This window comes from Mugil cephalus, chromosome 13, assembly GCF_022458985.1.
Source record: "Mugil cephalus isolate CIBA_MC_2020 chromosome 13, CIBA_Mcephalus_1.1, whole genome shotgun sequence".
Taxonomy (NCBI): domain Eukaryota; kingdom Metazoa; phylum Chordata; class Actinopteri; order Mugiliformes; family Mugilidae; genus Mugil; species Mugil cephalus.
Genome location: NC_061782.1, coordinates 1720542 through 1744291, shown reverse-complemented (window position 1 = coordinate 1744291; position 23750 = coordinate 1720542). Strand labels below are relative to the sequence as shown.

The 23750-nt window shown below is 42.6% G+C and overlaps 1 protein-coding gene across 2 annotated transcripts in view; it reads right to left on the bottom strand.

The window, feature by feature from the left end:
• kif20ba (kinesin family member 20Ba) overlaps positions 1–23750 on the bottom strand; it is a 41628-nt gene that overhangs the window by 8193 nt on the left and 9685 nt on the right. The window contains exons 19-31 of one of the 2 annotated variants that reach the window (XM_047602601.1): positions 23042–23446; positions 21341–22359; positions 19544–19682; positions 19208–19330; positions 19009–19069; positions 18681–18806; positions 17143–17273; positions 16573–16728; positions 15346–15516; positions 13647–13766; positions 13214–13321; positions 11819–12028; positions 3077–3118 (exon numbers count right to left, since the gene is read on the bottom strand). In XM_047602601.1, the coding sequence (XP_047458557.1) occupies positions 3077–3118; positions 11819–12028; positions 13214–13321; positions 13647–13766; positions 15346–15516; positions 16573–16728; positions 17143–17273; positions 18681–18806; positions 19009–19069; positions 19208–19330; positions 19544–19682; positions 21341–22359; positions 23042–23446 (2811 nt within the window). The remainder of the gene's footprint in view (positions 1–3076; positions 3119–11818; positions 12029–13213; positions 13322–13646; positions 13767–15345; positions 15517–16572; positions 16729–17142; positions 17274–18680; positions 18807–19008; positions 19070–19207; positions 19331–19543; positions 19683–21340; positions 22360–23041; positions 23447–23750) is intronic. The other variant, XM_047602602.1, reaches the window with a different exon arrangement.

Genomic DNA, 23750 nt, shown 5'->3' with positions numbered 1-23750 from the left:
AACTGGGCTAAAATAAGCACTGGTATCATCTATCACCCTCCCGACGCAGCTGGCATCATTAAAACTCTGGTTACATCCGAGTCAATAAGGCGCAGGATAAACGCTCATATTTAAGAACAATTCAGACCAATTAGCAGCTAATTACAGCAACAATCATTATCTCATCAGTGAATCCAATGACTGATAAATGATTCCTCTCTCATCAAGGAGGACTGGAACAGAAGCAGTGAGAACAAAAGAAGTGAAAAGGGGAAAAGTGCACTCCACTCGTCCACAGCACTTCTATGGACAGGGCCACAAAAACTCCCCACACCAACATAAAAGCTAAGAACTCAGATAAAGATTTTCTGGGACAGCAGCGATGTGTCCTCTAGAGAGAGGCCACACCGTCATCAATAAATCATTAGGAACTCATCGGCTAAACAGACAGACACGGCAGGCTGGGAGAGGCCAGTCGAGATGAGAGACGAGCGAAGAGCAAGAGACAAAGACAGACGCCACGGAGACGACTGCAAAGAGCATCGAAGAGAAGACGTTTATTTGCCGGCGCGTGTTCATGCTGTGCCGGTTTACATGCTCCCGGCTGGTCTCTGAGGAAGACTGAATGCGGCAGGAGTCCGTGGTGGCTGATGGAATGAGCTGCCGTATCACTGCTGGGTCACGGCCGACAGACGGCAAATCCAGCAGATAAGAAGCCACTCCAACCACGCGTCACCACCATGAAGTACGAGCACTCCACTCAAGAGGCAGCAATTAAATGTAAATCATCCCACTGATTTTTTGACAGTTTAATTACTTTGCAAAAGCGACGTGAATGACAGGAACGCTGGAAGCCTCCAATTTGCATTTAACATTGTTTTGGAATCAGGTCTCATCATCGTGACAAACACTTGAGTGCTTTTCAGAACCGTGACTTGTCGCATGATCACCGGCAAATGCATAATAATTAATCATAATAACAATAATAATAAATGCAATAGGTTTATTGATATGCGCCGATCAGCCATAACATTAAAACCACTGACAGGAGAAGAAAAAAACATTTGAACCATCTTGTGGCAATTCAGTTGTTGTGCTGGGAAACTTTTGGACCTGGCATTCGTTCATGTGGATCAAACTTTGACATGTAGCACCCACCTAGACCAGAGCAGACCCCCCCCACCCCCTCCCCCCATTGCAATGACACTCCTTGATGGCAGTAGCCATCCCCAGACACAAAAACACTTTAGGAATGAACAGCACCAGGTGTTGACCTGGCCTCAAAATTCACTAGATCCCAAACTGATCAAGTATCTGTGGGATGATCCACAGAGACCCCTCCCCTCAAAGACCCCCCCCACTAACAACATTCAGCACCCTCAGAAGGTCCATGTCCATTCTCCAATGAGCCACCACAAGAAAGACCTACACAATATCAGGAAAGTGGTCATAATGTTATGCCTGCTTGGTGTAAATACTGGCTGTGCCTTTGCTAATACAAATGACCAGACAGACAAGAATATTGAATAAGATAAGATTTAGCACAAGGGAACAAACTCAAATGAAGTGGTAAAAGATCTATAACAGCTTGTTTTGGAGTGGTGGAAACGAGCCGTGAAGACTGAAACTGACGTTCAGCGAGAACCGACATTATCATGCATCTGGAGTGGTGTCGGCATCAAGTATTCACTCTCAATCTGCTCCATCTTTGGTCTCCAACAAGTCCTCAGGGAAATACCGCGCACGTTAGCTGCTAAATGCTCATCTTAAATATTAAGGCTGCTTCAAAGAGCAACATGACCTCCTGTTAGCAGGATCTTATCAGGTACCTGACATGAAGGTGGAGCACCCTGTGACTTTTCACTGATGTTCTGGAATGAATTACTAACCATTCTGTTTCATAAAAAGCTCAGCTTGGCCTGTGTAGAGCCATCCTAGCTACATGTTGTCCACCCTGTGATAACCAGTTTACACTCTGACCTCCAAGTTATCTGCTTAAGTATTCATGAAGGAAAACAGTCTCCACTCTGAGCTCAGACTAACCTCCCCAAGAGAGATGACACCTACATAGTGACATGTGCAACGTTAGGGGTAACAACGACTTTGTTTGGGGAAAGTCAGTACGAAGCCGTTCCATTGGGAACGGATTATGTCACGACAAAGATCTATGTTGTGATGGACACATTACGAGACCTCCACGCCATCTGACCATCAGCAAACGTCTCAGATTGGCTGCATCCAGTTGATGCACTGGGTAAAATGAAATCCACATGGCGTCAAGTCTAAAAACTCCAGGTTACTTCATCCTCTCTAACAGGGTAAACAAGCAACGAGTAGCCTTTCTAAGACGCGAGTCATCATGAGAGACAGAATGAATGAAAATGTTTGAAAAACAGACAGAATAATAGACAAAGAAAGGAGGCGAAAACAACTGTGTGTAAAAGGTAAGAGAAGAAGCTTTTTAACGAGAAACACCTCTCTGCATGATGCAAGGCAGCCAGGGAAGCAGAAACTACTTCCTCCAAGCGGAATGTTGCATCAACAACTGAAGCTGATCTCCTACATTAATGTATGAATTCTCATTTTCTGCTCAGCTCATGCAAATCACATTTAATTCCACAATACCCACAACATTTAACATAATGGGTCCAACCAGCCGTTCTGCTCAATACAACAACATGAAACCAAAACAGCTCAAAGTGAAGAGCGGACGGAATCTTGAGACGTTATTCACACACTTATCATGTAGCATGAAAATGGGTAAATCAAAGGCAGAGGATGTAAACCTCGCTATGATGTCTCACTCTGCTTCATTCTCCGTGGTTGAAAAGCTGAGCAGTGAAGTGTCTGTTTTTAAAACTGTTCACTGACGACATCTAGGAAGCGTTTTATGTTTCCACTACTGCTACTGGTAGTTTTTGGATGAAACCATTTGACAAATGATGCCCTTTTAGGCCCAGGAGTGAAGGCTACACTAGTGTGATAAATGATGGGGAGAAATGGGATGACCGCAGTGAAAATAATGCTTTTTTTTTAATGTGTTCATGAGTTTGTGAGGATGAAAATGAGATGCTATTTACTGAAAAGAAAATTATACCTGACGTGTTGTTCCTCGTTTACTCCGCCTGAAAATGTAAGACTTAAAAAACAAAAACAAATGTGGTTAAAAACATGTCTGTAAAGAGTGTCGTGTGAATTTTGCTTTCAGAAATTTGCACATTTCATCGACATTCATTCTGGCAATTTCAGATTTACCTCGTCTGTTATCAAATATGATACAGCAGGTTATATATCAGGCATACCTGTTTTATTTATGATTTAATTAAAATATCAATTTAAAATGTTAAAATCTTAAAATCAGTGTTAGTTTATTCTATAGGAGAGTTACGTGTTATGTTTTAATAATTATTCCAAGTAATCACAAGTGGAAAGTGTAATTTTTAATTTAATTTATTTATCTTTATCTTCTAAGTACTTTAGCATTAATAAACTGGATTTTCAGACTTACTTCATGTGTCTGACTTCACAGGGTTAAATATTCTGCGTTAGGATTCAAACATCAATACAGCTACAGAGGTCATTTGAAAACAAACACACATTTCAAACAGCATTGTTGCAAGTGTAATTTTATTAGCGCGTCCTCAAATTAGCACTCAGTATCGACAGGTATACCCACTTAGTGAGACGAGAAGTGGTATTGACGCAGCCTCGAACTAAACTTTGTGTTCGTTAGTGAGCTCTGGAGTCTGTATCGATCTTTTAATCTCACAACTAATCTAACAGGAAAGTGAGAACTTGTTGAAGTGTCTGTTTCCTGCACCAAGTCTTTTATGCTTCTAGTGAATGAATTGACTACATGTTGTTTATTTGCTGGCGGCTCACTGATCACACTGATCACACTGATCACAGCTCCATCGCCACCAAGAAAAAGGAGCACATGAAAACACGTCTGCTTAACAATGTGTAGCGTTCCAGTTTAGATCATTAGAAATGGAAGCACTGGTGGGGTTTAATGTTTTAAGGCATTTTAAGAGGACGCATTAAAGGTTTATAGAGTTCAGGCTCCTGGTGGGGTTTGATGTGAAGCGTCCCTCACTCCCTGCACCATTCATGTTTAATGTTCAACTCCATCTCATATGTGTGTGTTTGGAGATGCATACTACTTGTATTATAACGCCGAGTTGTTCAGGGAGGATACAGTAGGAAGTCGCAGAGGGAGGCCATTAATATCCATGAGCTTAAAGTATGCATATACATTCGGGTATTTATAACAACGCTTCCTGTGACGAAGCCACAAAGCACAACTACTTAAGTGTCACAGGGAAAGACACAGCCAGAGTAGAAGTGGAAGAATTGTTAAAGATTTAAATGCTTGTGTAGCTCCAGGAGCGTTAGTGTCTGTGTCTTCTGAGGCTACAACATTTCTTTTTAGTTATGCTCCATTAGAGCTTTTTCTATTAAGTTTTTTTTATAATGGAACAGAACTGCAGTACCGGGGCTATTGTACACTGTTATAATAAAAAGATCTTTGAAGAAGTTAAATGGTAAGAGCTTTCCCTACTAGATAAGCATAAACTCTTAAACCAACTAATTGGTCGGGGCTGTCACGTCTCGTTGGTATTTCCACCCGATGGAGCTCTGCTGCCATTCAAACCTTATTAAAAACACAAAAGCACACTCTTGCATTTGTAAACTCCGACACAAATAAGACGTTAATGGCTTCCGCTTTCCACCTTTGTGCCGTGTTGACAAATAGCTTTGAATAAATTGAGTTTATCAATGTCACATGAGGCAATAACAAATCCCAGCTTAGTCAAATTAGTTAAACAAAGTGTATTTGAGCTCCATCAACGCACAATAGTTTGTGTTGAAGAAGTAAAGATCAGAATTGAGCCGGAAGCCTCTCAGAGGACCTCGCCGTCTGTCAGTCGTCTGTTCCCTGACACTCACTCTATCCATGACCTCGGTCACAAGTGTCGTCCCATTAATCAGGGGCAAAGCTGCTCTCTGCTTGCGGCTGGATCAAGGATAGGCCAAGATTATGCAGGCATCGGACCCGCAATGGGTTCAATTAAAGAGTATCTGAACCAGCCTCCGGCCAACCTGCTGCTCGTCTCTTAGCCTAAAGCAACGCTGGCTCTAAGTAGCTTAACGAGGAGATATACACCTGGCGCTGCAGAACTTCTGTTTCAAACAATATTCTATACGTACTTTTTGCTTTTTAAGAAGAGTTGCTGGATGTAAGTCAATACGTTGTGGGAAATCTTGCAAAATCTTCCAAACAAGCAAGCAAGCAGTCCCGGGTCTGACCTCCCGCTGTGAGAGCCGCTGGCGATGTTCGAATAAATCACTGTGTCCTGCACAGTGTCCGATATCTACCGCCTAATCTCCTCTTCTCCTCGGATGCAGAGCAGCTTGTGGATGTCACGGTCTTGCCAGTGCACTACCATTAATGAGATCAGTCTCTTATGGGCCAAAACTTTGCTCTGTTTTTGAGCTGCTCGCAGCCCTGGAGCTTCTACAATGACACAGTCTGACAGGCCGCCCAGTGACAAAATCAGACAGGTGCATCAACGTAATCGTGTAAATTAGTAGGTCGACGAGACATACTTGTTTGCATCGAAACCGAGCCGGTAAAATCCCAGGTCGATTGCCAGGTCATTGGATCCGGGTCGACCTGGTTTTTTCTTGCGATGTGAAAGGGGCCACAGACTTCAGCTAAAGAGATTCTTTCTGTCAAACTGCTCCACACTTCCAAATATAAAAACTTGGGTTCACAGTTTGGGAATTTTGCTCCTGAATGGGTTCAATTTGTCCTGCATGGCAGTCTCGGTTTATGTCTAAATGTTATTTCCACACATTTATTTGAGCCTCCATGACGACGGGGGCCCCAGTTGGTTTGAGTTTTGTGATGGAACTGGAAAGCCTCAATTACAAGTTTTTTGCCTGGAGGAGAAGGGAGACGGGAGACAGGAGAGGGACGGTCATGGCTCATCCATTACAGTCAGTACAGGTCGGGTCACTTATATTCTGTGGTTTCTGCGTATCTGTAAAGCTGTTTGGTAAAATAAAAGTTGGATGGAGGTTTATTTCTGGACGGTCAGTGGGCCAGAGACTCAAAAAGCCTCAATTTAAAAATAGGCACAGGATCTATGATTAGAATAAGAGTGAAAAACAAAACTGGCTCATCTTTCCTTTGGGGCTCATTCAGTGCAGCTACTAGGGTTGTAATATCACTACCGATTTCCTGGATTGATTCAATTTCAATTCACAGGGTCCCAAATCGAATCGGTTTAACTCAGGTCTAATGTTGCCAATGGTTCCTAAGATCTGAGGTATTTCCACATTATCTTCCCTCTAGTTTCACATCGTTCATTTGGGCTTTCTGTTCTTTGTCGTCATATCTTTTTAATCCAAACTACTTTTGGACCTGACGGTGCTCTCAGGGTTAGGCTTGTAATGTTAAATGTGGAATAATCTTGTTGCGAGATCTTGTCGTTGAAGACAAAGATGAGATTTATAACGAGAGGATGCAGGAAATCGCATAGTTTCTAAAAATCTATCTGAAGATTTCATAAATTAACATTCCTTATTTTAAAATTGGAACCTAATGCTACAAGGAATTACACTTCGTATTGTTTTTCATTTGTTAGGTTACTCTCTTAAATGAAGATGTGTTTGCACTAAAGTGTGTACAGTCTGAGTAGCACGAGTCGGGGCTTGGTTCTGTGTTTACAAGATACAGAAATGTTGACATGGGAAAGGGAATGCAGTGTTTGATAAAAAACTAAAAAAAAAAAACTAAATGTACTGTACTATAATCTGTGGTAGAAACAAGGGGGAGTCTAGTTTTAGTGCGGAATTTGAGAGCGTTTAAGTGCGTAAATGTGGGGGATCAATGACAATCCCACGTTTGTTCTGAGTACTATATGCGCGTACAATGGGATTAGTCCATGCTCTGTATATTTCCATCTGTCTGAGAGTTAATAATCACAAGCCATGCTGTTTACTGACTGGCAGTAAGTGTAGACATCTTCATTTCGAAGAGCGTGACAAAGCCAAAGCTTGAAGGAGATGTCACGTTAATGGACGCGTACATTAAGTACAGGCCGCACAGTCAGACTCCACTCTGCTCTAAACTCTCTCTGCAGCCACGTCAGGTTCTTCTTCAGCCTCTTCGAGAATTCCCATGGAGAACTCCTGCTCTTTCATCCTGCCATGTTACTTCCCTCCTCCCTGCTTACATCTTCCCATTCACCCTCCTTCCGCTCTGCTTTTCCCTCTTTTCCTCCCTTCTTCCATTATTCTTCACCAGTCTTTCCTCATTTCGCTTTCTTCTCTACTCTGGCTGCCCCCCCCCCAGACCCCTTACCAATCTCCCTCAATTTATTCTCTCTGAGCACCTCCCTTTGTACTCTTTTCTCAAAGTTTATATTGGCCCACTTCCCCGTTTCTTTTCTTTGCACCCTCCTGCTGTTGGGTACAGGACTTTACTTCAGCCTGTCTTTACTGGTCCACTACTCTATGAGGGATGACGGGACCATTGATGTGTTCACACTCATGATCTGTTGGCTCTAGACATTTCAAAGCCCCTCGTGTCATTATTTCTCTCATATGTTGAGTTGAGTTTGACTCTGTGGATTTTCAAATGGAAACTGGGTCATTGCATCAGCAATAACAGAGGTGATGCTCAGAGAACAGCGTGTAAAAACATAATGAAATGAAAAAGACTGCCAGAAATGGCATCGAAAAATGTTGAAGTTTCAAAAGTCCGACTTTTCAAAGATTTTTATGTCAAGAAAAACTTTATACTCACAGAGAATTTCCCAAGACAGTCTTTTCAAAATGAAGTGTTTATGTTTATAAATGTTGAGTGAAGCGCTCCAGATCCCCAGACAAAAAGTAAAGTCTGAAGTAACGTCACGTCAGTTTCAATGAGCTGCAGAAGCTCAACTCAACACAAACACGTACGTCTTATTGTTGATTTCTCATTAAATCCACCTCCCCTCAGTTTGTGTTCCAGATCTCCCTCTCTCAACATCAGCCCAGTCAGCAGAACAGCAGTCATTAGTGGAATTACTTTGGGGTTTCATCGCACAGCTTTCACCCGTGTATGAATACGCCCCGCTGCCGGCATCAAAGCAGACTACAAGAGTCAAAAGAGCTACGACGGAGGAGGGTTGTTACATGAACAAGGCCTAAAATGTTCCATCTAATGAGCTTCTGTCACAGCACGGAGACACATCACCACCATGTCCTCACACACATCTAACCAGTCACTGTTTTAAGACACAGATGAGGCCAAATGAAAAGTTTGGCTATTTACTGGCCAGAAGGTTAAAAAGAAAGTTTTTAAGAAGCTAAACTTCTGGGAAACAACCACAGTTTCCTTCAAACGCACCAATTCTAAATAAATTCTTCTATTTTCCTTGAGGTCAGTAAATGTGAAAGCATTTCTCACTGCTCTGCTTTTCCTTTTATATCAGGCAATCACTCTAAAACTAAAGTTTGACTCATATTTCAAAGCCAATCACTGACTTTTTTTTGAGACAAACTTCAAATGCAGTTTCTCTTGCGACTTAAAGACGTCAGAACGGAGACGTCTTCATCTTCCGATGTGGCCGTCGAACGACTAGAAACACATCTGAATTCCAACATGATTGTGCCACAGGTCTTAAAAACTAAAAACCATAAACACTGCGAGTCCGAGCGTCGCCCTGTGGATCACCTCCATGTCTCAACATGTTGTGAACAAATGTTTTTGAGCTGCTGCATCACAGAGTTGACTCATTCTTTGTTTTCTGTGGACTATGAAGATGCAACTAAGAAACTGAGCCTCAAGAACATTCACACGAGTCAGTAGCTGCAAGGAAACCTGACTGTAGTTAAATGCTCACCTTTCACAGTTTATATTTTAATGTGCACACCGGTGCTGTTCATTTATTTAAATGATTCTTCGATGTTCTTCTGCTGAGCCACTGAAAATCTAAATAAAATATTGAACAGTTTTAGCTTTGCCAGGTTTATTGTTTCTGACAAGGTGAACGCCTACAGGTGATCACGATGCTTCGTGTTAACATTCATACTCAGGCCCTCGGTGACGTTAATTATTCAGGGAATCTTCATTCATCGAAGGTGTGAAAACTGTTGTCAAAATATTGCCTACAAGTCCCAGAGCGAGGATGTGAAGCTAACGCACATCTGCCAACACGTGTCCAGGACGGCGGACGCCACCGTTAGGAAAAAGGTTTTCCTGGAAAGCTAAGTCATTGGAACGGCATCTTCCTTCTCTTCTAAAGTTAACATTTAAAGTTTAGTTAGAAATAACCTATTTAAACATTGCACATTTCTCTATTTCGTAGAGCTGATAGTGTGACACTACTCCCCTGCTCCCAGCCTCTCACAGTCCTGCCTCAGACATCCCATGTGAAGCTTCATTACACTGATGCAGAAATGAAATCCTGACTCTCATCATCTGCACAAAAAAAAAAAACTCACCCAGGCGCAAAAGTAGTCGGCTCTAACTGCAAGATGCCTCTCGGGGGCAACTTTGTCGGAGGTAAACTTGAAACACTGAGCGCGTAGCACGCGGCTACAGATCATCATGTAGAAATAGGACGATTCTGGGTTTAGAGACTGTCAAACTGAAATAATAATGATATGTGACATGAGCATGTCAGACAGAACCGTCACTGCTGTTATACTGGGAATCACGCAGCGCGAACATGCTGGATGTAAAAAAGTTTCCGCTCTGCCCTCGTATTTTTGGCATTCCTTTAAAGAAGGCCCGGTATGTTTTCATTACGTTTCTGCATAAGGGGAAAAAAAATAAATTGTGACAGCGACAGAAGAAGAAGAGCGATGTGACACATGAACGGCGCTCGACCTCGTGTACCGATGAGTGGGAAGCTTGTTTAATGTGCTCCTGGGGCTGATGCGTGTTTGCATGTGTGTGAACCATCAAAGATGTGGGAGGACGGATGTGTGTCGCTCAGCAATGATTAATGAGAGTCACACACCGTGTGTGCACATGCATGTTTTAACAACTTCACAGGAGTAACTGCCAAGAATGCTTTACTTCAGATTAGAACATATGTAGAGACAGATCTTAGTTGCAGTTACATATTTTACTGAATCTATGCTGATTTAAGACTAGAGTTGTCCTGATTGAGCTTTTTATCTGATAACAACCTTTTAATACGGAGTCCTGATCCAATCTTAAGGTTCCTCCTCCTAAAGTCTTTCCTTTTATTCTCCTGGAGTCGAGTGGATTCACCCCAGAACTGTTGTGGTCCTCCAACGCTCTCTGGAAGATTCGTCTCTGCTGCCTGACTCACTTTACACAGCAGACACGATCAGACACGTGTTCTTTTTCAATGTTAGTCATTAAAACTGAAGACGATATTTTTTTCATTCATGGCAGAAGAAATAACTATAAAAGATCAGGGATGTCCCAGTGTTTGTGTCCAGTAAAACTGCATAAGTGTCCGTTTAATAGGAGTGGGAAAAAATATCGACATGGCAATATACTGAGATACTTCTTCTTCTGATACAATATTGATTTTGAAAGTCTTAATATGGATTTTTGACTTGGACTTTTTCTCTACAAGTCCAATAAATTGGAAATGGATTTATTTTTTTTTTTGGCTCAGTTTGTCCAGTGAATTATCATTCTGTCGTCTGATATACATGTATGCAACTTGTATTTTAAGGTGCACTTATACCGCAATATCATAATATCACGGGATCATATCGTATCATGACTCAAGTATCATGAAGTCCTCACCCTCACTGTTTAAATGCAAATACATTTCATTTGGATTTTTTTTTTTCCCTCCTTTGAATAAATAACCTTGCAGAACATCCAGGATGCACAGATGCATGTTAGTCTGAGCTGCACATGTGTCACATGCCTTTGGGACCAGGCAGTAGCCCACTTCCCAAGCATTAGTCCAACATTTGCATAAATGCAGCTCCTTGTGCATTAAATCAAGCTCCAGTCGGAGCCGGCGTCCTGGAAACGACCTCTACACTGTTCACCCTCTGGTGGAGTGATCTCTTTTTAAAACGTCACCCCGTCTGGAAGCCCCTTCGGTCTGTGCCGGGACTGGTTTCCACGGCAACGCGCGACATCGTTTCACAGAACATTTGTAGTATTGACCGGGCTCACAGCGTGAAACCCCTGCAATCCATTTCCAAAGCGCACAGATGGATGTGACTTGTTGACCTCGTTAGTGGTTCCCTACACGATGTATGAACGGCACATGTCGCGCTTCAGGCAAAGTCATCATGGGCCTGGTGAGGCCAAGGAAAACACTCAAATATTCATTTACATTTCCATGTGTTTGTGCACCTGCAAAATATTTGATGTGACCTGTCCTCCACATGTTTTACACATATATGATTGCATATATTTTCATGTGGCTGCTTGTGTTTGTCTGGCTATAAATGAATAACCTCACTGCCGCCTGTTCTGGTCCCTGAGGTCTCGTCGGCTGCTACTGTTCCACATCCGAGGAGAAAATCCACACTACCAGAGCTGGTAGCTGAAGGCGGAGGTAAAGGTTCCTCTGTGATATTTTCTCCACGGAACATGTGTGAAAAACGATCATCTCTGAAAATAACTGTAAAACCTCTTCTCATCTCAGCCTCATGTCTTTTTTTTTTTTTTGACGTCTAGGGAAGGTTTATTTCTGTAACCACAGAGGGGTGCGTGGTGTACAAACGCAGCTTCATACCGAGGAATTCTTCAAGACACATAGTAAGAAGACATGAGGGCGTCTGATTAATTCAAATCTGCTGCTGGTTTTTCGTGCGGAGAACGTGTGGAAGCTCTCACCTTCTCCATCTCGCCGCTCTTCCTCTTGCGCGCCGAGCGGGTGATCTTGACGGTGACGGCGTTGTCCTCCCCCTGGCGCCGCAGGGCCACGCGGTTCGGCTGCAGGGGGCTGAAGGAGATCTCCAGCTCGGGCCGGGGGAAGCGACTCGTCCTGCCGTTCTCTGTGGAGATCTCCGAGGAGTCCAGCACGGACGGGAAGCCCGTGGAGCTCTGGAGGAGGGAGGGGACACGTGGGACGGAGGTCAGGGTTTAAACGGTTTACTAGAGATACATGGAAATATATGAGCCACGGCCAGTCGCCACGACAACAGTAATCACACCTGTCACTGCTGCTACGAAGAAAGAATGAATGAAAGAAGAATATGAGAGAGAAAGAAAGAAAGAATCCCAGACAGACTTATCGTCCAGTCACATCCGACTCTTTTGTCTCTGATTCTCTTCGTTCCTTCTCTGTTTTAAAGTGCTGAGGTTCAGGAGGACGCAGATAAAAGACACATCAAACACAACATGTCAAGTGGAGCCATGAAACCACCGGGCTGCTGCTGCTGGAGGAGGAGGAGGAGGAGGAGTCAGTCAGTCAGCTGGTGCTCTGTAGTACTGAGTTAACCTTTGAAATAAGTGGCCTGAGGCCTGGAGACAGGTACGAGCATCTGAAGCCTCTTTGAAGGCTGGAGCTGCACTTGTGAAAGTGGAGCTGGTGGATGTAGTCGGAACCTGTTACTTTGAAGAAGAGCGACGAGAAGTGGCGACACATTCTTCCACTACTAGTGGATCAGACTGTGTTTATGAGTCATAAACGTGGTCTGGTCCAGGTTCAAAGACAACGTGTGGCCCTGCCAGACACTATTTACCTTCCCTGATCTCTGGAAACCTGAAGGCAGGAAGGTTTCAGTTCCATCGTCTGAGTAATGACGTCCAAATCTCTTCAGAGAACATTTGTAGGATTTGTTCACAATTTAAAACAGGAACAGAATGAATTTGCCTCGACACAAACCTCCTGAACGCATCTGGAGATGGTCTGGTTGGTACAGACCCTGAGTCATGAGAGTTTCTGAGTGAGCACCACCCACAGATGTTCTTAAAATTAAAAAAACTCCCACGACGTTCATGAGACAGTGAGTGAATGCAGCATCTAATCTGAGCAGGATGTGTCCTTTTACTCACAGATGCAGCAACCAGTAACCAGGAGTGGTCAGAATTAGGAACATCCTGTCTTAGAGTGATGCACTACTTCATGAATGCACCATATACATCACTTCTGTATCAAAGCTCAGTTTGACTTATGATTCCTAGAGTCCATGAACGCAACTGTGTCTGAATCTCCCTGCAAACCCCCTTTTAATGTCCGTAGGATGGTGCAGTGTGATCGGGTGTAGTGGACGGCCATGAGCTCACCTGGCTGCAGACTGACGCCCTGGTATCTCTGCTTCCAGACGTCCTGTTAATAGCTTGGGTTTGCCTGGGGTCCCCGGCCAGCGCTGCAGGGCTCTCGCTGCTTTTAGTCTGCAGCAGGAGAAATGAGATAATGAGCATCCAGACCTGATGGAAACTCACCCTACATGGGCTTTATATTCTTATTTTTTTACTCTTTTTCATACATGGTGAATCTACCAGGTTCAATTACAGCCTCTACTGTGTATTTCAGATTTGTATTTCAGAGCTATCTCAGAGAACATTATCTTATGCTAGTGCTTAAATCAGCAACACAGAAATAAATAAAGGACAATGATGGAAATTTGAAGCCTTTCATGAAGGTTAAACCGCATATCTTTAAAAGTTTCCTTTAAGGAAAGCCTGGGTGGCTGTTTTTTTTTTTTTTAGTACTGACCTGTGTGACCTTCTGTCTGTCTGCTAAAGCTTTGAGCTCCTGGTTCAGTCTCAGGATCTCAGCCTCCTTCTCAGACAGAGCGGCCTTCAGCTCGGCCACGCTGGGACCAGTCGGATCCACCTGTAGCAGGAAGTGACAAGAAAACGCAATTTGAAACTTGGCCTGACACTGGTTATGTCCTAACGCTTTATGACGCAGACTGGATTTACTAAAATGAAAGACGAGATGTGCAGATAATATACGAGGAGAAAAGGAACATGCAAGGAAACAATATTATCCATCACCAAACGTATGACAGAAAAGGGTCTAAGTAACATCCACATGAATGAACGCCAGGTCCAAAAGTTTCCCACAATGAACACTGAATTATCACAACATGATTTAACCTACCGAGACCCAGCGTCCTCATATGGGGAGGTTAGGTTTTTGGTTTGTAGCTTCTTATTCTGCTTCATTTAGACCTGTTGTCACTTATTGACACTTCTATCTGCCATCTACTGGTAGTGAAGGGTCAATACACTTGTTTATCTTTTCTTATTAACTTTTCTAGTTTGATGTGACATGAAAAATTAACAAACTCACAAGTACTCGTTTGAGGACGTTGGGATTTAATCGTTTCCAATTCTGCTTTTGCATTTGTCCTCCTATTTTTTTTTCCAAAAACAACTTCCAGTTCAAAGATGCTGCTTATTTTAAAGAAATTAAGATGCTTGAGTCCCAGGAGGTTTAATGTTATTTACTAGTCCTGTCAGTGGTCATAATGTTGTGGCTGATTGGTGTAGAGTGCAATAGATTAGACAGAAATGACTCAGTGTTGGTGAGAGTTGCACAAATTAAACAGATTTTTCTTCTTTCTTCTTTTTCTTTAAACATATAAACAGGACTGTGTGAACTCACACCATGGTTTTCAAATCTTTAACTACCAGCGTGTCACCTGGTTGCGTCACCTGGTTGCGTCACCTGGTTGCGTTAACAGTCTAATTTAAGTTGTTTTTTAGTGGCGGCTGCGTTGCTCATTGGTAATTTTAGAGGAAAGAGGCAGTAGAGCTCAGTACAGCTCTGAGTTAATTTGATTCTCCCACTAATGTTAATTGGCCGTCTACTAAAACACGTTTTGCTTCCTCGTTTACAACCACGACGGCGTCCTAGAATTATTTAAAACATCGCCATCAATTATCGCGGTACGAGTCGCTCGGCAGCTTGGATTAATTCCCTCCTTCACACTTATCCGGTGTGTCCTTCGGAGCTTTGTCCGACGCAGCGAGAGACGCCTGCATAAGCATCACCTGCAGCCCTCTCACCAAATTTATAAATCAATACGGACTGGCATCAATTTCATTTGGTGAATCAGTGCAGTCTGGTGTTCACACTGTGTGTGTTGTAGTCGTCCTGGAGGAGAGCACAATGGAAGGAGTCTCTCCTCCTGCAGGAATGTTGTTCAGTCTCTTTCCTTGGTTAAACCCCATTTAAACTGTGAATAAACTCAATCAACTGGAGCATTAAATAAATAAAGGTTCATGCAGGTATTGGGCTCTGATGGAAATCTGACATCCCTGAAGGATTCTTTCATTTTGTTTTTTTAAATAGTCCAAGTATTTCATTTGGTTTTCTGACAACATGTAAAACACTAAAATGGCTACAATACATCTCGACTTGTGTCGGATTGAGTTTCGTCGGCTCATCTTTATGTTACACTGACCTCTAGTGGCGGCGGCGGTGGGTTGTCCTGACGTAGTTGCTGGATGAGCTTGTCTTTCTCTGCTTGGCTGGACAGAAGCTTCTTCAGCTGGACCTCCAGGGCCGACACCAGAGCGTCCCTCTCCTTCCTCCACTTCTCCATCGTCTGCTCCTTCTCTGTCAGCTGGGACTCCTGGTGACAAGAGCAAGGATTCGGTGCAGGAATAACAAATGTAGAAGAAGGATGTTAGAGCTCTGTAGTGGACAACGTCCAAAAACAAGAATCATGATGGACAGAAATGATTCTGCAGATTAAGGTAATGTCACCATGAAACTTCTCCAGTTCATTACTAAAATAAATTCATTATTTTTTATACTACAAGTTTTCTGTGAATTTATATTTAATTATCTACTTAAATATGTGCTAATTTGCATATATTTCCAGAACACAAATCTGAATAATGGCTAAAGTGAGGTTCAAATTGTTAGTTTCATGTTGTTAACATGTCAGATTCGGGGGAATGTTGGATATCTCTTCCTATCACTCCACAAACTAATATATAAAAATAAATCAGGCTCTGAATGATATGTGAAAAATCTCCTCTGTAAATACCTGCAGAAGGTAGTTAGGAATAAATCTGGAAAGTTTGGTTTGTGTAAGTTCGGTGAATTCGTCTGACATATTGTTCCTTTTCTTTTGGCACTACTCATCTTAACAATACATGTTTAACGTATCAAATGCTCATGATTGGTCTGACTTCTCTTCTCCCTCAGCTGACTTCTCTTTGACTTTTCTTGCTAATCTGAGCTGTAAAGTTCTTCTTATATCAGACGTCACAGCATTTTTAAATGTCGCTCTCAGATAAACTCAGACTAGAGGCAGAATATCCGGTCACTTTAGAACCAATCACGTCGTCAGAAATCGACACCAACCAATGAGAGTTAAGCTTTGGATCAACCTTTAACTTTCACCATTGGTTTCCAATAGAAAGGATGTGACCATATTTGGACCTGACTGACTTATGCAGGAGATAAAGAGCTTCACAACAGTTCCTCATATACCAGATATAGACGAGGCGACAGTAGGAAGACGACTTTTAGAGAATTTAGGAGGAAATTAGACGCTCAACACAGACAAAATGTAGTGAAATGAACACATCAATGTGCATTTTGACCGTTTCTTGTTACTGAAGAGAAAATAGCCACAACGTGTTTCAGGTAGCATTTAGCATATCGTGGTTTTTCTCACCAGCTGGTTCTGCTGCCGATTGTAGCGCTCTCTGTCTTCTGCATACTTCCTCATCTCCTGGTTCCTCTTCTCCTCCGCCTCTTTGGCCTGGCCGATCAGCGACAGCTTCTCCTCCAGCCACTTTTTACGCTCACCCTGGTGTTTCTCAGTGAACATCTATTAGGGTTAAAAAAAAGAACGATGTGTCTGACAGATTAACTTCAGTCCTGGTTTAACTGTACTTTCCTTTTTCTTAAAGAATATTTAACCAACTTTATTCTCTATTAATAATCAGCGCTCTTATGGGAACTTAGTCCCACTTTGGCCTGTCACAATAACTAATAATTATTACCATCAACATTATACTGAGACCATTTCTTTTCATTAATGTAATGATAATATGCCATTAAACATTAAACATTTATTTCTCAGAAGTATTTAACATTGCAATTGGAATGTGAAGAACTTTTAAACACCCTAAATAAATAAAATGGACACTTGAATAGAAAGTATAGTTTCCTGAACATGTTTACATTAAAAGCTGTATAATGTCATCAGCCCCCTTCATGTGAACACAGAAAGGATCTGTACCTTCAAGCTTTCCTGTGCACGAGCGCTTTCCTTCTTGGCCGCTTTGAGTTCGTCTGACGGGCTGTCGACCAGACGGTGGGTCTTGTTTCCACCGTCCTGTTGCAGCAGCATCCCCTTCAGTTTCTCCACCTCTGAAAATGGTCCAATGGAGACGTTTATTTTAGCAAAGAACATCTACGTTCAGTCGACCTTCAGATAACTGGTAAATGTGTAATACGTGAAGCTCAGGCTCACGTCTGTGTGTGTTTCATTTCCCTTTTATTATTAATAAAATACAAACCAGATAAAGTTATATTTCCATGTGTGTGTGCACTTTCTCAAGTTTCATCTCATCAGCACCAGAGATTTAATCTAATCCTATAGTTTAATTGGAGATTTAATTTAATAGATTTAATGGTTTGATTTTGGTTTTATTCAAATTAATAAGTCTGCAAGTTTCAAAGTATTCTGATCTCTTGTGGGAAGAAGGAAATCCACATGGAAGTGCTTCTTTAATAAATAAATAAATAAGTAACAAAGTGCTGAGCGCGGGTTTGTTATGGGACGCGAACGCACTCACCTGATTGGAAACTATCAAGAAATGATGCTGATTCTCAGAAAAACGCTGCGAGGACTGAAATTACAGCCTCGTCCTGTCAGCTTTGACAGTCTGAGTTTATATCCATCCAGAGAATCCCCCCCCCCCAAAGGATCAGTATCAGCAAAAACCAGACAGGTCCCATTAGACACGCGAGTTCAATTCTGTCATAATGTGAAGCATAGAAGTATAAAGATGGATGTGGAGCTCCCCCTGGTGTCTGGCTATAGGTAATAAGCTCCGCCCCCTCCATGTTAGTGGGCGGGACTTGGGCGAAACTAAAACAGGAAACATCACACGTTTCAAGGAAGGTTTCTTGAAGTTTGGTTTTAGTTCGTTGTTTGATGCTATAGAATCAGGATGTGTTGTCCAGGACCGTTAAAATGATGAGTACAATAACCTATTAATAAGGACATTTTTTTCCTTATTTTGAGGTGTAAAAAAAGAACAAGTACATTATGAAATTGTTTACATTTAAAGAAACTTTTCTTTTGAGAAAAATGAGCAGCAGATTACTGCCACCTGCAGTTTAGTTCTGGCTCTCAGTGTTGTCTTATGTTTGTAACTCTACTAAAACAGTGTGAACTAATTAGTTTTATAGATTATGGAAAATGAATAAAGGAATGAATGGGTCATTTCTTCTATGTGCACTTTGCAGATTCACCCTGTGTAAAGATGAGCTGGGAAAAATAACACTTGAATAAATAAGAACAGTGTATAAGCCAACATTTCCTTGAAACTGGTGGAGGTAGAGCAGAGTTTAGCATTAACTTAATAAAAATGTGGTCGTACTGATCAGACTCCCGGGAAAATGGTGTCAGTTTGGCCAATGCAAGGAAGTGGAGACGCGTCTTGCATATTTCTATACAGCCTGTGATATGAAGTCGTGTTTTATTCTGGTTTGTTCTCTCAGCGTTGTTGGTGTTTTCCGCTCACGTTCCTCCTCTGAGGTGTCACTTACCGCTGGACAGCTCCTGGATGGCGTCCAGTTTCTCCTCCAGGACCTGCTCCATTTGCTCCTGCGTTTCCTCCTGCTCCGCCAGAGCCAGACGCATGTCCTCCATCACACGCTCCTTAGCCTCCAGGTCTACCAACGAACAAAAACAGCAAAGACTTTTTTAGGAACAAAGACACCTTGGACGTGCACCGTGGATCGCTGCACGATTACGGTCGATGATCAGGTTCATTTAATCGTGACCACAATTAAAACTGAATTAATTGTGCATTGTGAACCTGTAACGTCCTCCACTGCACGTGCACATGTCAGAACACGTCTCTCCGTGTTTTACCTTTGCAGGCCTTCTGGTAGAGCTGCAGCGACTCGTCTGACTTTGCATTTGAAGACTGTTCCTGGAGGGAGACGATGAGGAGAGAAAATTAAATCGACACGTTAACATCCCGAGGGAGAGAGCTGCTCGACTTCTAACCGGCACACAAATATAAAGCCCCCCGAGGTTTGAGTCTGATGACTTATTTATTTCTTTGTACCACTTTGAGCTGCTGGATGGTTCGGTCTCTGGTGGCGAGGTCACACTGAAGCTGCTTCTTGGTTTTCTCTGCGTCCGTCAGCTTCTGCCTCAGGACCTTCTCCTCTTCTCTCATGGCTGAAATCTGCAGAACAGAACAAAACGTTCAACGCGTCGGCTGTTTTTCACATCTCAATGAGCCGTATGCATGGATTTATGGTTCAGATGATGATCATTAAAGAAGCCTGACTTTAAAACGTACCGTGTGGAAAATATGCCAACTTATATAACGTGTGTTTGCACTAAATAAATGAAACGTACTCCTCCCTGTGCCTCTGCAACATTTAAGAACACGTACCTCCTTCTGGACCTGCTGGATCTGCTTCTTATAATCAGCCATTTTCTCTCTGAGGTCTGAAGACTCGTCCTCTTTCCTCTGGAGCTCCACGTTGAGGCTCTTCACTTTCTCAGAGTCCTGTTTGGCATTTTCTTTCAGCCTGCAGGAGTTATGGAAAAACCACAACAAACTTAAAATACCAGTAGTTTTTTTTTTTTTTTTAAAGAAATAAAATGTGGTACAGATTGTTTTTAATATAGTTCTCTGATTAAATCTGGACGTGGACACAAAGAAAGTTTGGATTTCCTTTGGCACCGGTTCACGTCTACACACAAGTAAAAATAAAACGACTGCAGCAGAAGAAGAAGAAGTTTTTAAACTTCCCTTCAAAGGACGGAGTAAAAAAAAGGAAGAGGGAAATCCACACAACTATCAGTCCTAAAATGATCAAATATGTATGTGAACCTCAACCAAACTAAATATTAAAGCGCTGAAACCAGCACTGAGGGAACTGAACCGTTTTAATCCTGGGGATGAACGACTTTAATATCCAGACTCTCAGGTAAGTGAAGGAAAGAAAACGGTCACACAGGGAAGAATTAAGGCAGCTTCTTATTTTCTGCTTTATGTCACTGATCCAGAAGTTAGTGGTTAAACACTGAGAATATTTAAGACTCGCCAGAGAAATCTGTGAGTCTGGAACTGACCCAAAACCAAAGTCAGTCCTGACTTTTCTGAAGAACAGGGAATATTTCACATTTATCTTTTAGAACATGGTTTGATGAGGCTGATCCTGGATCTAAAGTCCTATTTACACGGGAGTTTAATCTGGGACCTTTGTAATAATATATGATCTTAATCCCATGTCCATGTCCATGATTTGTAAAAAGTAAAAATAACACCTTGAATGTCTTCGCCTACTTCTCATAACACAGACGTTCTATGATGAAACTAATCCAGTGAGAATCAGGATCTTTGTGATTTCAGTTTGCAAAAAACTGTCATAAGAATAATTAGTAGAAAACACAGAGATACAGAGATCAAACGAATCCATTAATCCTTCAGTTAAAAGTAGATTCTGCAAATTATGTTTAAAGCTCATTAAAAAAAATTAATTCAACATTCGGAAAAGATTTGAAAAAGAGAGAAAAGCAAATAGAACTTAAAAGGACTTAAAAGGATCAAGATTCAGGGATAAACTTGTGGAACGTTGTGTTTTTGTGAAAGGAACCAGTTTATGGAAGAATCTGATCAAAGAAAACAAAGAATTTACATTTAAAACAACAACTGAAGCCAGAATGTTCAGGAAATATGACGAAAACATGTGAGTTTGATTGTCTACACGTTGTCTGGTCATGAAAGGTCTTTTTTTATTTGTTTGTATGATGGAATTAGATCTTAGGAATTAAAATGGGAACTCGACACTCAGTGTTCAGCCTATTTCATTTCACTTTACTTTATTATTATCATTATTTTGCTGCTCATTTTCTTGTTATTTTTTAATTAAAGTTCTTTGTGAATTAATTCTTGGGGTAAAGATTATATATAATTATTATATATAATATATATATTATTATTCTTTCTTAGCCTTAAATCAGATCAGTTTGTGCTCATATTGAACTGTTGTGTTTTAATCAATGAATGGAATAAAAAACTGAAAACTGAAATCATTAAATCACGTATTCATGTGTTAAAGGTGAAGCTGGAGCTGATTTAAACACTGAAGCATGAGAAATGTTTTGTGTGTGACAGGTTGAGCAGGTGTTTAGTGTGAAGGACGAACCAGCGGAGACACGTGTGAGCTGTCAAACCACCGACCTGCTGATCTCCTGGCCTCTCTGGTCCAGCTCCTCGTCCTTGTGAGCGATGGCCTCGTGGGCCACGGCCAGCAGCTCCCTCCTCCGCTCCACCTCCCTCTGCCGGGCCTCCTGCACCGCCCGGAACTCCTCCTCCTCCCGCTCCTCCCGCGCCTCCTTCAGACTCTTCTGCAGGGAGGCGAGCTGCGCCTCCTTCTCCAGGAGCTCCGCTCTCAGCGCCGCCTCCCTCTGTGCCGAGGCCTCCTCCATCTCCTCCACCTCCTCCATCCTCCTCTCCGCCTCCAGACCGGACTCCTTCGCCTCCTCCGCCTGCTCCGCCTTCGCCCTCAGGGAGGTGAGCTCGGCCTGGAGGTCGGAGTTCGCCCTCCTCAGGTTTTCTTCAGCCTCGGAGGTGGAGGAAGCGGCCGAAGCCTTAACTTCTTCCAGTTGAGCCTTGAGCAGCTCTGAACTTTTCTCCTGCTGGCTGAGCTTTTCCTTGAGGTCGTCCACCAGCTGACTGGACGCTTCTTTCTCTTCGCTCAGTTTGGTTTTTAACTCTTCCTGCTCTCGCAGCTGCTTTTCTGAAGCTCGTGTTTGTTCCTCGAGTTTTCCTTTCCACCGTTTTACTTCGTCCTCTGAGGCCTGTTGTTGACACCTGAGCTGAGACCTGAGCTCCTCCAGTGTCTCTCCTTCCTCCTCCAGCTTCCTGTTCAGCTCGTCTGTTTGCTGCTTCCAGGCTTCTTCCTTCTGGTCCGAGATCAGCCGCTGCTCTTCCAGCCGGCGTCTCTCCTGCACCAGCTCCTGATCCAGTGTTTGTCGCTGCTTCTCCTTTTCCTCAGCCAGACTCCTTGTGAGCTCCGACACTTCTCGTCTCAGCTGATCCGTGACGCCACCAGGTGTCGCCACTTCCTGTCTGAGTCGCTCCACTTCCTGCGTCAGGGTGTGGATCAGGGAGGATTTCTCTTGCTCTTCCTCCTCGGAGCGTTGAGCAGCTCGTAGCTGAGTTAAAGCTCGTCCAGCTCTCTCCGTCTCCGTGGTGACCTGTGATGACATTAACATGGAGCAGTTTTATTAAACGGTTTAGCACAAAGAGCACCTGTATAAACAGGTGTGCGCTGACGAGATGGACGACGAGAAAAACATGTGATTATCAGATCAAATGAAGGACTCAACAATCATCTATAAGAAAATAACAAAACATTGACACGTGGCCAGAAATCAGTTCTCCTGATATTTATATGGATTTTAACTTCTGGAAAAATACTGTACGGATACTAAAGTACGACATATTAGTACTTTATACAACACAGCTCCATAGTTTTATAGTTTTCATTTCAGTTATTAAAGTGAAAAGTAGCTAAATAAAAGACGCTAACGTAAGAAGTAACTTAAAGTATGACTTCATCAAAACAAAAATAAATAAAAATACAGCATAATTAATTTTACCTGACACTAAATGTGAACCACAACACCAGGTTTGTGTGTCTGGATTCCAGATGTTTGTACCTAATGTTGGTTCAGTCAATCACACAACAGCTCTTCACCTTTTTTTACATTCATTTTACAGTTTAGATGCTATTAAAGCCTATGATACAAACTAATGCTGCTAATCTAACTTCCTCTTCCTGTGACATCACATACAAACCCTCTCTCTGTAAATATCCTAGATGTAGTAATTCTCCAGGGAGTCACCTCTTTTAGACCTTAGTTAAACGTGTCTCACCTGTTGCTCTGCGGCTTTGAGCTTGTCAGTCGTGTCTTTCAGTTGTAGTCGGAGTGCGTCTCCCTCCTCAACCAGCCTGATAATCTCCTTCCTCTCCACGTCCAGAGCCGACTGAACATCGCTCTTCTCTTCCTCCTCTTCTGCGAGGGAGGCGGCCGTCCTCTCCTTGGCTCTCCTCTCAGCTCCCAGGGCCTCCTCTTTGTCTTTCCTCTCCTCTCTGAGACACGCCAGCGTCTCCTCTTTACTTCGCTTCAGCTCCTCAAGCCTAGCGACAGCCTCCTCCCTCGCTTTCCTCTCCTCCTCCAAGGAGGCCAGAGCCTCCTCTTTCCCTTTAGTCTGATACTCCAAAGCTGACAGAGCCTCCTGGTTGGCCTTCCTCTCCTGCTCCAGGGCAGCCAGCGCCTCCTGGTTGAAGAACGAGAACTTATGTTAATATTTAATTTATTATTTATTAAAGTGCCACTTCAACAAAATTAAATCATAACTGGACAAAAGCATTGAGAGCGAATTAGAACGCAGATAAACGCTGCAAAAGCCCAACGAATAGAGGTGGATGTTGGCGAGGACTTTATGATACGCATCACGATACAATACATTATTATAATATTACATTATATTGCAATATTCTTCATTTCTTCATGGTTCACGGAGAAGACGAGACACTACAGGTGAACATGGTGACATTTTTAACTAATATCTATAACCATGA